The following is a 16,498-nucleotide window of genomic DNA, read 5'->3' on the forward strand; positions in this document are numbered from 1 at the left end:
ATTGTATAATTTTTCTTGTTATCCAAGGGTTTTTCTTATGCACCGGCTTGACCTTTGTGGGAACATATGCTGATAAGCAGTGCTGAATAATTCTTTCAAACGCTGACCATAATGTGTCTACTGAAGCTGAACTATTCATGGCGAGAGAACTAAAGGTGGAATACGATTCATCTAGATAATCCAGTACACTAACGTCGTCGGCGTTTGTCCAGTCGAAAATTCGTGCACTCATCTTTACCATAGGTGATGGCACGCCCAGCAGCAAGAAGCATTTAGCTGCTCTATGGTCTGCTACGCCATCCACAACTTCCCATGAAACTCTGTCATTTGCAATCAAATAAGTAATTTTTTTCCTCTTCCAGAAGCAACTTCACCCCACCTAACTTTATCTGTCTCCATTTTGCTGACAACAGAAGTCCATCAAACACCTTTTCCGGTGATCACCGATGCTCCATCCTGAACGCAACTATACTCCGTTTCATACATCAGTTGCAGCGCTGTCAAGGCTGGCGTTCCTGTTTGCACTGCCTGCATCCACGACCAAGAAGTAGTGCGCTCCTTGTGGCAAGTGAAACTATGTAAATCCTTTGCCTGCAGGCTTACTACAAGACACATTTGGCATGAGCTTGAATAAATGCACTCTTACCGCTGACGACACGCTGTTGCTTTCTCTGGATTTAGACCACTCGGCCACCGAACAAGCACGGAGTAACACGCCTCCCTTTATATTTCCGTGCGGACTACTTCCGTACATTTCATAGCATTGCACTTGATGTATGAAACGGGGTATAGTGAAGAGCGAGGGACCTAACAGAAAGTGACACTATCACTGCAGCTTATGACAGCATCACCGTTATGGGGACACGGAGGAAAAGCTGAAGTTGGTCTGAATCAATATATTACCCCGTTCTAATGACTAATTGAAAATGGAGCGTTTAAAATAGTTGAGTGAAAACCTGACGACAACCAATATTTTATTTCTGCCAAATGTTTCTGTACCAACTCGGTCCCTTCTTCAGGGATGACTAAAGTGTGTGCCAGCAGCAGCGGGTTGCTGCCTTTGCTCTCCACTCTCCATTTGTTACATGTAACGCAGTCCACTAACTTACACGGAGCGGAGCATTCCTGGAGTCCTATTCACCACCGCCTTTGTGAGCCGGATGTGCCATGACTCGACATGTCGCCTCTTGAACCGGTTTGGCTCCATAGCCAAGACGCTCACCCCTCGAAGGCTATTCCATGGTCGGCATGTTAGCAGTGTTCGGTGAGGCAGTTGGCTTCCGAATTCATTAACCGGATGTCATTCTCATGCTGCCATATTCGTTGGTGGAGTTTCTTTGTTTCAAGGGAGAGCGAAGACAGCCCCCCGCTGCTGCTGGCACACATTTTAGTCACCCCTGAAGAAGGGACCGAGTTGGTCCCGAAACGTTGGGCAAAAATAAAACATTGGTTGGCGTCAGTTTTCTCTCAACTATTGTTTCAAGTTCTCAACCAGGCGAACTTTCGTCGAAGATGTTTTCGTTCAGCGCTTTTAAAAGCTATAAAAGGCCAAAAAATTAACTATGCATGTCGCCCTCGACCATTTTCACAAGCAAACTGCAGCGTGCCATAACAGATTCTTCCCCGCGGATCCCCGAAGTTAGGTAACACCACTGCTGCCTACCAAATGACGACCATGGCATCCTACTCAGTACGGATGTCGCAAGTTTAATTCAAGAGGTGACAAAATTTTTCAATCAAATTTTCTTGGTAACAAATGCATCTTTCGATGCTGGACAAATGTGAACATAGCCAAAATAGAAACAGAATTGATTTTTACTAGAATTAAAGGTGGCTGCAGTTGCCGTCATTGTCTGTTTAAGTTCCATGCCTTAAGTTTACTACCAGTTGTCCATGCCATGACTACCATCAGCTTTGGCTCCTACATCATTAAGCTCACAACTGCAAGCAAATCATATGGCACCAAGTACAGTCACCGACCGATTTTTTGGACTCGGCGGGACCCGCAAAAAAGTCCGAATAATCAAACAGTCCGAAAAATCCCCGTGAACTTCGAAAGAATGATCCTTGTGCGGAAAAGAGGCTTTAAAAATCACTAACTTCACCACTGCCCATGTTCCGCTTGCAAGCAATAATACTAGACTTTATCTGAGCCACAGTCATTCTTTTGTCATGTCCGCACCACCTCGCGTCACGACAGACTCGCTCTACGTCAGGATACCAAACAGTATGACGCGGCTGTAGGTCATGTGCGAATGAATGCACGCGCCGTGCAATGCAAGAACAGCCTGTTTCAATGGGCAACGACGCTCGCGAGGATTGAGAGAAGGAATCCACGGGAAGATGCGAGCGAAAGCGAGCACCTCCTAATGCACGACACCCTGTCCCCTCACTTCCCCAGCAACGCCGTCCAAGCTGCGGCGAACGCTGCAGCTGCCCCGTTTTCAACTCGATAGTGTGCTTTTTAAGAAAGGCCGCCTCGTTAGCAACGATCAGCGTGTTATTGGTGTTATCTCAAGTGGCAGCAGTGAACAACAAATAGCCAAGCCTATCCAAGCCAGCCCGTCCAATTGACTCCGTTTAAATTCAAGATGGCGCCTTTTACAGCGGCGAAGAACCGCTTGGTGGCAACAGCGGTGCCCGCTCAAGTCTTTATTAAGCCAAAAAAATTAATTTTCGGTTGAAAAACTATCTTCACAGTATTGCTGGCGACTATTTTAGTCTGAAAAATAGAACGTTTGCACTCTGCAGAGTCCAAAATATCGGTCGTGAGAATGCATACGTCCCTATGAGGTGTATGACAGTTCCTCAGTGAGGCACGAAATATCCCACAAGTCCGAATTGTTGGAGTCCGAAAAGTAGGTCGGTTGCTGTAATTGCAAGATGGTCGTAAGCCACTGCAAAATAAATTAGCAAGAGCATATCAGAGATGCCACTACACCTCAACACCTAACTGCACAAGCAATGCACGAAAAGGACCCTTACCTGGAGCCTGGCAGCTTCCAGCCAGATGTCCTCAGAGTTGGGACACATCTCCCCACCCTTCATGATGAGGTTTCTCGCTGTCTGAATTTTGCCTGTCACTTCTTCCAGACGGGCCGATGCAATCCAAGCTGGAAATCCACGCAAAAAGGAAAAGATGTTACCGTTACTCTATGTGATCTAAAGCTGCAAGATGCACTCACACATACAAACTAATAGTCCACATTGTTTGGTCACACAGAACGAAAGACACACAGAGCATAAACTTTCACATTTAGTCACAGAAAGGAACGAAGTTGCAACTTAGGTAGGTACAGAGCAATTAAGATGTTTGTACAGTAGGTTTTACTTAGGAAATAAAGAACTTGGAGAGAATTTGAAGCCTATATTTGTTCATCCCTACAATGAAGTAATGCTACCAGCTTCCCAATGAACTAAGTCATAAAGTCTACATAACACCCATAGCCAGCCTAGTTGAAGCATCAAGTAAAAAAGAGAAATGCCCAAGACTAACAGCTTGCTCAAATGCTCTGATTAATCAAGACCACATCTAGTTTCTAATATCTGCTGATGGAAGGAGAAACTATAGAGGCAAGTGGAAGGAAAAAATTCTAAGGACAATTTTGATTCTCCTTAATGCGAAAATGGAGTGCAGCTCTGCCGGTGTCTCAGGCTCTGTAGGTTCACTGTGTTGCTTTGCTGGGCTGTCAGCATGTCTGGTAGTTCGGTAGTAGTACTATTAGTTAATGAAGAAGATGATGTGCAATGCACAGCGCGAGAGTGTTGCAGTTAACGTAAGACATGATCAGTGGACAGCGAAGCTGATCTGTTCGTGACAACGCGGGTTCGAATCCCAGTCGCGGCAATGTTTATTTTCATTAATTTATGGTTTGGCTTGGTTACACCGACAGCGGTAATGTAGTTCAACCCAAGAACAAGCGCTTAAGAGCTGAGCTCTAGAATATGTGCAAAAATTTGTGCAAAAAATGGGATGACAGAAGAACAGAGACAACATGGGTATTTTTTTAACAGCAGAGAAAAATAAGATGTCCCACCTGGCGGATGGTTGGGGTTCGTCTCTCGCACTGACTTGAGAAGCAGCCGAGCCTTTTTAATGTCACTGCAAGAAAAATAAAACCAAGATGGAAACATAAGCAAAAATCGGGCACAGCACACTATGACCTGCAGGCCATGAAAAATGCCCAAATGATCCAAAGATCTGAATCAAGGAATGGCCTCCCAAAAACTGTCAAGAACCATTTGTATCGCCGTAAATTTATTTGGTGAAAACCTGGGCAGGGTTGTCTGCTTTTGAGATGAAATCTGCGCAGCAATGACGTCATTTCAGTGTCAAGTCAGATGATTTAGAGCATGCATGCAGTCGGGAATGCCAACACAGAAGTGCTCCACAATGGCAGAGGCTTCCGCAGCTTCCTTCACAATACGAAGTGGTAGCAGTGTAGCCTCCTCATAAGCAGTGCCATCTCGCGTCGGGAGTCTACAACACACAAACTGCAAACAGCGTGTGATGAGCGCTCAGTTACAGCACACAGGCAGAAGCGGAAAACCATGGGGACAAATGCGAGGGAAACGTGCCGGTGCCAGAATGGCGAGACATCTTAAAAAAAAAGAAAGAGCAGTGACAGCCAGTCAGAATTAAAACAGATGTCGCTGCACTCAACTGGCTGGTCCATGCACGACCAATGCACAGCCATGCGCTCCGTTGCTGCGGGCCAGTGTAAAGCACGGAAAAGAGAAATCACCGGACAATTTTTTTGTTACGGTGCCTCTCTGATCATCGTCACACCTGCCGCTGTGCGCACGTGAGAGGTTCACAGACAACACTGCGATATGAAGTACAGGTTTGAGAAGGGTCACTGCAACTATCACTTGCTATTTTGGTCATGCATCGACACAGCCCTCCACTGGCAGCCAGTTCCCGAGTTGACTGGTGTGATCCCTGCTGCGTCCAAGTAAATCAGTGTCCTACGTCATGTACACTTACGTAAGCGTAAACCGGGACTACGCTGGCAGTCCAAGCTAACGGGGGCCGAATTAATGAGGTTTCACCGTATAAGTCACCCACCTGATGTCAGCCCCATGGCTAGGAATCATGGACTGCAGGTCAGTGAGGTACCCTTTGGGGTCCACCACAGTCTGGCCGCTCACAGAGTCCGACACCTGCACAGGAAAACATCGAATACAAAGGAGAGAAGAGCATTCCATTACTGAATAGAACTGCAAAGAAAGACTGAAAAGTCTTCAGACAGCAAAAATGGTCTAGCTAGTTTTTAGCATTTGCATTAATGCCAAATGAACCGAGTGTGTAATGCCACAAATATAAATAAAGTGTACAGGTTTGCCAAAGTACAATAATGTTTCTGAGGAATTTATCAACTTAGTTTTTTGGAGGGTGCACGCATTAACTTCCACTATGAAAATTTTTTGCTGACCCTTAAGGATATGGGCATTAAAGAGCAAAGAGCAAAAATAACTGCAGCAAATCACTACTTAAAATTCAGAGCCCTCTTCGGTTGCTAAGGAGTAAGTAAATAAAAGTTAATGTAAGAGAGGTTTGGTAAGGAAGCCTTTTACTACAGTTCTTTTTTTTTTGTCCACTTACAGTAAATAACCAGACAGCCAGTATGGCTGATTCCACCAACAGTGATACTGGTACATTAAATGGGTTTGAATGGAAGATATGCTGCATAATATAAGAGCAGCACAACAACGTCACACCACGGCAACAACACCGCTCTTAATGTGTGTAATTCTTACTGGTGCAAGTGATGTGTGGCACAGCAAGCCATGTTTACTGCCATCCTCATCATCATCATCATCAGCCTGACTAGGCCGACTGCAGGGCAGAGGCCTCCCCCATGTCTGAATTGAGTACTGCCATGCCATTCAGAACTGCCACTGTCTACCACTCGCATCAACAGCAAGCTATGGGCACAAGTGCCTGGAAAGTTGCTTTTGCCTGAACGCGAACCCCATGTGCATGCATCGTGTTTTGCTGTCACAAATGCATTTCCTGTCCAAGAGAAAAAATGAGAAGATCACAAAAGCAGTGCACTGGGAGAACTTGAATGGATATACCCACTCAACTGTATCTGCACAACCCTTAAAAATTTTTGACAGACATTCCACGGAATAAACTACTGACTTTCTATTGACAGTCGAAGCACTTGCGAGGCAATGCTCCTACGACCAGTCTAGATTCCAGTAGCTTTGGAGCCCTTCACTTGCGTCCAACTCAAGAAGGAGAGCTGCCTGACCTGATTGAGCTTGATGTCCATGAGGGTGTTCCGAGCTTGGCCAATCTTACGCAAGTCCAGGTCAGCCGACGGAGTGGCCCATCCGGGAGTGACTGTGCCTGGGAATGGTGTCGTCAGCCCGCCTCCGTACGGCTGCATGGCATTGGCAAAAGGACATGTCAGATTTTGCTTCAAGAAGCCACTGTTACATTGGCAGAAAACAAACAAGCCCATTGCCCTGCGAATCGGGACTCTAGTATACAAGCAAATGGTTGCGAGGTCACATTACAGGAGCACTGCCAGCCTAATTTGCAGAATAATCTTTTGCACGACCACTGAGTTTCATCAGTGTACATGAGGGCACTTTCTGGACACTTTTGAAGCTGCACTGGGTGTATCCTGCTCGCGGTTACCACTTGCACCAATGGAAGCAAAACCAAGCTGTACAGAAATTGCCACTGAATAAATCGAACACAGTTTTTGCAGCACAGAGTGCATGAGCCATTTTCTTTAAATCTTGGCAAAGCTGCCTTTCAGTCCTCATAGATTCACCACTGCTCTATGGCGCCAGCATTCTCGTGGTGTTGCTTTTTCTTCGTGACTGCACATAAGCACAGCGTCTGATGTAGCTGCAGAAAGCCCTGTTCAAACAAACCACGCTCAATCATGCTGGCCCTGCAAATTTTTGCATCAGCGCCTTTTGCATTACAGCTAACGCTGGTAACCTGCCTACTGCTGCTTCTGTGTGGGTAGATTTATCTAATCTTTGATATTGTAAGCGCAAAATCATGAGCTCCCCCCTTCCCCTTGAGAGGAAAGCATGTGCATACGTCTGGACTCAGCCAACTACAATGATGAACTAATCAAACAAACTCTTAGCATGAAAATTCTTTTATCCCCAAACATAAAGAGTAACAGAAGACAACCAGTAGTTGCAAACCAACACCATGAAAAGGGGAAAATTAGAAAAAAAAAACTCAGTAAAAAAATAATTATTCAGCAAGTCAATATCTAATTTTAAAGGACCTCCTACCTGCTGTCGTGGGTCCAGCGTTGTCACTGACTCAGAGCCAATGCCTGCCTTGGACAGAATGGAATCTGGCATGGGGGTGAACCTGAAGGAAATCACAAAATATACGCAGAGCCCATTATATTTACCTTGTAACCCAGTACAGGCTGTTTTCACTCCAAAGCAAAAGCTGTTTGCATTGCCAAGGCGCAAGGCAATAACATCAATGCCAGTCCTAAGCAATAAACTTCCAGGAGGCCAACACCTTACAAGACAATCATGGTGAATTTGCAAGTACATTAAGCAGAACGTGGAGCAAAATATACATGTTCTGGTTACCTGGCTATGCGCCCACCATCTATGTCATGGAAAATACACGTCATCATTTGTCTGCGAGCGCTGCGCAGTACTATCGCACCCGCAGCTCCACGCGGGAAAGCTAGTCTCCCAAAATGTGCTGAGGAAAAGCCAGCTTCTTAAGTCGGCCGGTTTTGCCCAAAGTTCGATCTACGAGATATGACGGCTAATTTTATACAATGTAGCCATATGATTTACTATACATCCACGTTGTAGCTTTACAGAGATCAGAAATTATTCGATATGTAGGATAATTCAATCTAACCAAGTTCGATATAATTGGGTTCAGCTGAATATTACTAGCGGCTCTAGGGTGAAGATGATACGATCTGAAAAAGTACAAGCAAAATAACATAACAAGATAAATCTTTTGAGTGCGCATGACGTTACACACCAGATAATTTTTTGCATAGCAAACCTGTAGCTCAAGGCCAATACACATGCAATGCAACATTTCTCCTTTTAAATGTCAAGGACACATACTTTTCAGGTCGAGGATTCCGCTGCCTCTTGTTACGGGCATCGCCAACCTCGGGAATGCTCTTCCAGTCATCCACAGTCACCTGCTCCAGATCTCTCTGCATTGCAGTGGTGTGGTGCGTGAAAGGGAGATAAGTGCCGCTGCTTAGTAACTGGTGTTTGAAATTAACCAACAGTTGATGTTCACCGCCAAATGCCTACAAGGCATGACAACAAGGCATTCCACAGAGGAAACTAAAGAGCCTGAAAAAAAAAACATGGCTGTCCTGTTTTTGTTTATTCATATATTCTTTTATACTGGGCATCATGACTTTATTGCACAAACACTTGCGTTCATCTTTTGTGAGATTATTTCTAGCTTGCATGATAAAAGTGTAATAAAGCTAAAACAAAAGCCAGGTACTTAAATGAAGAAAAAAAGAAGATGCAGGAAGTTTGTTCTACAAAAGAAAGGCTTCAGAGAAAGCAAGGATGCAAGACCGGTACTGGTACCATTTAAACCATAAGCTTGCCTCCGTCTGGTACAATGTCCATAAATTACAGTAAATAAAGTTGTGCAGACCTAATATACAACATAAAGACATAAAAATTCAGTCTCGTTCAATATATGATGGCAGAAAAACAAATCCGCATGCCTTTGGCACTACTCATATTTATGGTCAACCTATCCTGCGGTGGATCTGAAGACAAGGAATGACTGACCTTGAGATCGGAGAACTGCTGCTGAATCTTGGGTCTCTCTTGACGGTAGCGCTCCAGTTCCCGCCTCAGCTTCATCTCTCTGGGGAACGGGCAAAAGAGAGGAGTTACAGGATATCACGTCTCTCCTCCCACCCGCCACTAGGCAGTTAAAGGCCAAAGCTACGCGCAGGCCTCAAGGAAAAAAAAAAAGGCCTGATAAGTAATAACCTGCTCACAACTGCTATAAGCAGAAAAAAAATGCAACATTTATATTCACAGGAGAAAAATATTCTTAATATAGTAGCGTGAAAACAGCACTCAAATACGAGACCACAGAAGTGAGGCCACAGTTCAATAAAACTGGGAAAACTGCAACAAGTTGATGAAATTCAGCGATACATCAGTAAACGCAAAGTAAACTCCAAATAGTCCCCTTTCACATCAGAAGCACAGAGCGCAATGGAATCACTGTCACCATGCCCATACAGTTAATAAAGCACGCTGACTCTCACCAACTAATAGACTGTTATTACTGCTGCAATCAAAAAGCAAATCAACAGCATGTTGTTTAGTCCTTCGGCCTCACCCAGGCATTGACCTTCGGCCTCACCCAGGCATTGAATGCACAGTTAGGCAAGCATGATCCGAACATGATTTTTGTGCAACATCACTGGTTTCCTCCTAGTACACCCCTGTATCTCCAATAATTCGTTCAGTACCTCAATGAACTGCTGCTCCTTTCAACTACAAATGACAACAGCTCCACCGCTAAAAGTGGCATGCGTAGAATTTGGGTATTCTCCCACAAGGAACTTCTCACACCATAGCCTACAAATACACTAACTAGCGAGGTCTGCACATGAGCAAAATGCCCCTCAAAGAAGACAGAGCTGCGTAACATTTCAACTAAGATGCAGTGCGACATCATCAATTCAGTACTAGTGTTAGACCACCCCCCCGTTTCATAGAATTCTCACAGCCACATAATTTCCAGCAGAGAGAGCAGTACACAATATGATGCATGCCTCACTGCATGAGTCCCGTGCTTCGTGAGCTGGCCTCAAAAAGAGGATGGGTCATTGTGCTGTGCATCTAGTTCGCATATTAGATACTAAAAAGACCAGTCCAGTACACACAAATATTTCACTGACACAGCTTTGTACATATTTGCTATTCAATATGTTCAGTCAACATAAATCGAGGCATGCCAACTGTAATTTGGTTTGCTGGACATTCAGGTGCCCATATGCTCCCCAATGCTAGTTTCCAATATGACGCATCCTTCAGTATACTGTTACAACCTAGAAAATGCAAAAATATACAGCTCGAGACTACAGAAAGTATGCACTTATTTGTGCAACATTATCTAAACAACATATACTGGTACAGTGCTCCACATATTTGTCTTCAGTGTGCGTATAGTACACTGTGGAGCATGCTGGCGTCTTATACGACTATGCTGGGGTTAAAAAAATTGGCTGTGGTTTAGCTCTGGTTAACCCTAGTTGAATTATGAAAGCTTCGTTTCCTCGGCACGTCGTCTCTACGCAGCGTCTCTTTCCGACGCTCTTGAGAACTCAAACTGGTCTCTTCAGCAGTTGAAGAGTCACTCCGGGACATGGCACGACTTCTTCTAGCTGCATCTTCGTTACGACGCTTCTCGAGTCGTGCGACGCATTCTTCTGGCATCTCTTAAGCACGTTGTCTCTTCCTCGCTTCGTTCTGTCGTTGTTGCCTCTCTTTCGCGCTCTCCATAACGACTACAATACACTGAGGCGAAGCGCATGCATATATATATATATATATATATATATATATATATATATATATATATATATATATATATATATATATAATACCCCCACGAGGCGACACCTCCTCTCCCTCTACCCCAGCAAAGTTCATCTGGTGGAGCGAGCGGCGACGGCAGCGGCGTCGTCAGCGCCGCCATCTGTTGGAGCGCAGCTGCGGCGTCGCTAGGGCAACGGCGGCTCAAGGTCGGCCACAGCATACGACACACGGCATACAGCTCAACGAGCCGAAATGGCTCACTGGCTGGCATAGTAAGGCTTTCGCTTTAAAAGTATTGCACAGGGTTGCTCTATATGAAAGGGAAAAGCCACCATGCTTCGGAAAGCACTGCCACCAAGGGCCAGCAAGAATCAGCAGCAAATGTGCAGGTGCAGCAAGTATGACTGGCTGCTCTTTCCATGCATGCGCCAGGTGCCACTCATTCTCAGTGGCTCTCCATGGCAGTGCTTTGCGAAGCCCGGTCGCCATGCACTCGTGTGTTCCCTTTCATATTGAGCAAACCTGCACATGCACATTGGTGTGAACTGTGGTTGACTTGTCACACCTCAAACAGCTATACTGAGCCTGGCATGAAGCAACAAATGTCATGAACATACACCAGTGCACCCTTCAAGCACTCGAAGCAGGTGTATGGACATCTGAACAATAGGTGTAAAGTAGCAGACACAGCGACTGCATGTGTACCACTCGTTCAATGATCAAGCCTGCCAGGGAACATAATGCCCCCTATTTACACAAGGTACAATCTAAAAAAAAAGAAAAGCAAGGCATCCTCAATGCCTATAGCAAATGATCTCAATTTTGTTTTTCTGTTCATATGAGGGTTCCAAAATGCAGAGTGGTTGGCTGCTCGAAAATATGATGCTCGGTGCAATGGTACACAGAATGCATCCACTGTATTCTGGCAATTACTTCACACAATAATCTCCTGAGCAGAATGATAGCCAAGATCACTTTCTTTTCTTTCCAAGATAATTTTGAAAACTTGCCGACTTCAAATAGCCTTCTTCACATCAACCAAGCTCCACTGTTTCATAACTGCTGCTATTGAAATGTTGGTGGTTCCATGTGTTTTTCAACATGTGCAATTCCCATACATTCCAAGTCTTGCAAAAAAATCATGTACCATTAGGCACAAAAATTTACAGGTCACAACAGCCACATAACTGAATTACCTCAAGTCCCAAGCATGTAGCTTGGAACCTAAAAACACAGACCGCATTTGTACACGCGATAGAGACAATGGACTTTGAAATATCTGGATGTACAACAAAGCTGCAATAATTCCGCCGTCACAAACCCAACAAATCCAACCTTGGGATGCCCGTAAAGTGATGCACTCACCTGTACTCCTTGCGCTTCTCGTCCATTCTGCGGTCGATGGCCTCATAGATGGCGTCGGCCTCTTCATCGTCCTTGTCATAGGGGTCCTTGCTGAACAGGCTGCCTCCATAGCCAGCAAACTGGAGTCGAACGTGTTCAATGAGAACAGTGCACCACACCTTGCACAGCTCTTCTGCTGTACCAAGCCTACACCCACCACTGAAATCTAGAGCAGCGTTTTAAAATACTGCAAGCTTCTAGTATAAAAACATTTTTGCTGTATCCACAATTAATAATGCTATTTATTGCAACACTCACAAGCAAAACCTGACATATTTTCTCTTTAACTGCATGTTGGCTGGCCAGCTGTAATGGATGCCTGAAGTTCGAAAAACAGCCCAAGAGCCTCTTTTTTTTGAGAAAACAGTGCTCTTTAAGCCACCCAGCATAACTATGGTTGTTTAGTTTTGTACGCAATAAGTTTCTATCAGCTATCTGGGTGTGGGTGTCACTCTGGAGTCTGTACAATGAGGCACCTGACAGCAGCAGGTGCTGCAGGCACACACCATTAATACACAAAGCACTATATTTTATGGAAAAGTAGAAGGAAAAAATTTTTGGCAAGCTACAATGCTGGGAGTTCCTACGTAGCAAAGGGGCACCCAGGACATGAGAATGTAACGACTGTGCCACTAGAGTTGTACAGACGCAAGTAGGTCAGTACAGTGGCTGCTTGGACTTTCCAAGCATCACATGAAATCAGTACAGCTGCGCAGTCCAAACCCAGGTGCAGCTGTAGACATGTTTGTGTATGCCCGCATTATCACGCCTGTCCTGAAACAGCAGTAACGACTTTCTCACTGTAAGACACGGATACTAACTGCATCTAAGACAACTTGAAAAGGTGAGTGTTGAGCATCTTCATCTTAGCCTGTGGACAGAAACTTTACAAATCGGTAAGGCTCAGCCACGGGGTTAGTTTGCTCTTCTGAACTCTCCAGAAATTTCAAAGCGAAGAAACACAATTTACGTACCCACTTTGCCAAAAGTAAACGAGCAGCAGGTTTTAGCTTCTTAACCGCATAACGGAAATTTTACGGCACCCCTAAAGACCGAAAGGTGTCAAAACATGAGGACAAGGGTTCACCTTACTTGACAGACACAGATTCAGCTTAAGGGCTGCTATAAGTGCTTCGCTATGCGTCTAAGAAACAAGCCACCATTGCCCCTGTTACTTTTGGTAAAGACTGTACCTGTAAGCTCCGAGACCATGCTTTAGCAAGTATGTGCTTAACAAGCGTTATATGTCAAGTTAACAAACCCGGAGATCGACCCCTTACCTCGTCATAGTTGGAGTCGTTAAGATCCTCATCGTCGTCCTCCTCTTCTTCTTTCTTGTTCTTTCGCTTGCTTGGTGGAGCGTGACGATCGTCACTGCGAATGTCAAAGCCGTCAAACTCGCACATCAGCTAGGTGTCTACAGTTGCTCCCCAATACAAAGACTATGCGATGCGTTATGTTGAACAAGTGGCACGTAGTTTCGCGCTAACCATCAAACTATCTATCAGACGGAGCATGCAGCATGAGAAAATTGCATAAGTATCAACATAAACAAACCAGTGGCGCACCTGGGAACATCGACGCACTGCTGTCATGCAAGCGTGCAAGACAAACCAATACGATTGCAGATATAACAAGTTGTAACCAGGAGAGGCAAGGGAGATACTTACGGAACATCACTCGCGTCTCTCGCAGGACCGATATCAGAACGTGTGGTAAAGCCGGTAGCGCTGCAATGAAAAAATGAACGACGATATTTCTTAGGACCAAAGGTGGGCGCCTTGGGACGCCTTATCCAGGCATCACGCTAGAGTTTTAATGAAACTATATGAAAGTAGAAACTCGTTACCCTCTGCCGACGCCAGCAACGTATCCTAAGGGCGCTGGAACGCCGAGAAAATGCTTTCGTTTCTTCGCAACCAGCGATGTGGGGGCTGCCATTGCCGCCATGTTGCTTCGATTTCTTTCTGTCATTGTTGAGAGACGTTTCTCTTGAATGCGACTAGCGGAGTTCATTGTAGTGATTGTAGCCAACTCTCCGATTCATTAACCTGCGAAATACACAAAACAAGGTAATCACTACAAACGTAGTGAAATAACAACGTTTAATTGTTATTAGGTACGCTTTTCCCGTCAAATTTTCTAAAAGCGCGAACTTCGAAACGTCTACGATATTTCTTGCACGTAGGTACTTCCACTGGCAACAATAATTTTAGAACTGTTGCTACTGGTACGGCACCCTACCGCTGCTCTACACCATAAGCACAGAAACTGTTGGAGTCCTTATCTCCTGATGATCATGAGTCGGCAGTGCGAGGCTAGCTCAAGGCGCAGAGGCAAAGCAAGCACACATGCAGGGAGTCCCACAATCCTGGAATGATGTTATGCTTCCTGTCGTGAGTATATCAGCGTACGTTAAGTAACACGATCTAATTGGTGAATGTATTTTTCAATGCAACATGGAACCAGATTCTAGAATTCGGCGTCAGAAAATCAGGTTGTCCAAACAAGTGCTTTATTGGATGATGCTAGCACGTGCAGAACCTTCGAGTCACCGCTTGCTCCGTAAGTAAAGCTGCAAATTGGCCTAGTTTGTTCATATTTAACTTCATTAGTGCGCTTGTTCCGTGTTTCCCGTACGTGTGGACAACAGACTAGCAACGCGCGAGGGGTACTAATTGCAAAAGTTGCTACATCATTTACTTACCTTTGTCGCGGGACAGGATGCCGACAGCGGTGGTCACATTTCAGTGGAGGCGAGATGCAAAAACGCTCATGTGTTGTACAATTTCAGAGCACGTTTAAGAATCCCAGGTGGTCGAAATCTATCCGAATGACGTCTCGCAATCCACGTTACCAAACCGCAAATTGGCGTGCGCATCTATGGCTTACTTCCAGTGACTCTATCGCTTACCGCCACCGACACCATATTCTTCTTCCACCTCGACACCATCTTCTTCTTCTTCACCCCAGGTATATGGCACACACCCACGCGGAGGGATTGGCCAATGTGTAGTTGAATAAACAAAGAAGTTTCCATGGAAGATGACGACAAAATTGTAGCACCAATCGTGAATTTTGAAAAATCAATGAATAAAAACAACAGAACAATATTGACAGTTAAATAACAGACAGCATTCTTATGAAAAAAGAAGAGCTCGTAGAACTTTAAAAGAATTAGCACATCAACCTACCAGTTGCAATTATGTAATCGCGCAGAAACCCACAAATAGAACCCAATGCAAATCCCTTGGCGTTCGCACCAAATGATAATAATACTGGCAAAGATAAAGGGAGTCCTAACCTGGAGAGAGGGACCTCCAGGTAAATCTTTCTCTGAAGTGCGAACTTTGGGCAGTAGAGGAGAAAATGGTCTAAAGATTCAACTTTCCCACATCCGTCACATAGGTTCGTCGGTGTCAACCCACACCTGCATAGATATAAATTCAAACTTGGAATCCTGCACCGCAACCGCGTCATTGTTACCTCACAAAGCCTGGACACCATCTCCGTCCAACACCTCATCCTCTTCATCTATTTGCACCCGCGTTGACGCCTGCGTCCCCACGGATTCATTCCGGGATCACTTATTTTTCTTACTGTTCGTTAAAAACACTCTGAGATGACTGTTGTACGAAAAGGTTTGCACTGTCGATAATCAGGTGCGATTAAATAACGACCTCGCAAAACTGATGATTTGATGTGAGCAAATACGAATTTCCATTAAAGGACTATATAGACGCCAAATTTTTGCTAGCCGGTTTTCTCCTTTCCAACGACCCGCTAGACATTGGTATACACGGAACGCCCCGTGGTATTCGCCTACGGCCTCTAAATAATTTATAATTGAATTTCCTCTTGACGCTGTTTCGGTTTCGGTTTCAGCAACCGAATTTGCTGTGTCATGTAGTCAATGCTTAAGTCATGTGAGACAAAAAAATGGCAATATAACTACTAACACGTCGTTTGATGTAATTATAGTTATTGAAGCAGACTGGTTTAAGTGTTAGTGTGGGTTAAAACTATGTGCATGAGCATTTATATTGCCGGTTTATTGTGAGAGGTTGGGGCCCTCCAATGGGCCCCAACCCTTTCAGAGAGAACGCTCCTCGTAGAAAAAAAAAAATTGCCGACGATTACGTTCCTCGGTAATGCGATTTTTGAGCGCAGCTGCTGCGGTACTTCGACCCATGGGCGACCGCAGATGGAACACGCAGTGCCGATTAACGGAGGTGGACATGGGTTTATAGGCTTCGGCAGCGCGCACAGTGATCCGCCGCCGCCTCTCCTCGAGGAATCCTCACTGGAAACATTCTCGAATGACGTTGCACGGTCTCACCTATAGTCACGTGACAATGAGGCAAATAAGGATGTCAACTCAGGCTATTAGTTGTCCTAAGAGGATTCTGGTGTGGGCTAGTTGGTTCATACTTTCTATGAAACAGATTGACACAGCGCAAGGTAACGAGGACACAGAAGAAGAAACACGACGGGCGCTGTCCTGTGTTTCGTGTTTCTTCCACCACACCAGCTATTA

General features: G+C 45.0%; 1 protein-coding gene across 1 annotated transcript in view; it reads right to left on the bottom strand.

Moving 5' to 3' along the window:
- Prp6 (pre-mRNA processing factor 6) overlaps positions 1 to 14,747 on the bottom strand; it is a 52,809-nt gene extending 38,062 nt beyond the window's left edge. The window contains exons 1-12 of the mRNA XM_077661277.1: positions 14,669 to 14,747; positions 13,811 to 14,012; positions 13,632 to 13,691; positions 13,242 to 13,335; positions 11,923 to 12,041; positions 8,788 to 8,866; positions 8,089 to 8,183; positions 7,273 to 7,354; positions 6,261 to 6,392; positions 5,069 to 5,163; positions 4,038 to 4,102; positions 2,986 to 3,113 (exon numbers count right to left, since the gene is read on the bottom strand). Of these exons, the coding sequence (XP_077517403.1) occupies positions 2,986 to 3,113; positions 4,038 to 4,102; positions 5,069 to 5,163; positions 6,261 to 6,392; positions 7,273 to 7,354; positions 8,089 to 8,183; positions 8,788 to 8,866; positions 11,923 to 12,041; positions 13,242 to 13,335; positions 13,632 to 13,691; positions 13,811 to 13,977 (1,116 nt within the window). The 5' untranslated portion in view covers positions 13,978 to 14,012; positions 14,669 to 14,747. The remainder of the gene's footprint in view (positions 1 to 2,985; positions 3,114 to 4,037; positions 4,103 to 5,068; positions 5,164 to 6,260; positions 6,393 to 7,272; positions 7,355 to 8,088; positions 8,184 to 8,787; positions 8,867 to 11,922; positions 12,042 to 13,241; positions 13,336 to 13,631; positions 13,692 to 13,810; positions 14,013 to 14,668) is intronic.
- Positions 14,748 to 16,498: the final 1,751 nt, after the last annotated feature.

This window comes from Amblyomma americanum, chromosome 4 (assembly GCF_052857255.1).
Source record: "Amblyomma americanum isolate KBUSLIRL-KWMA chromosome 4, ASM5285725v1, whole genome shotgun sequence".
Lineage (NCBI taxonomy): Eukaryota > Metazoa > Arthropoda > Arachnida > Ixodida > Ixodidae > Amblyomma > Amblyomma americanum.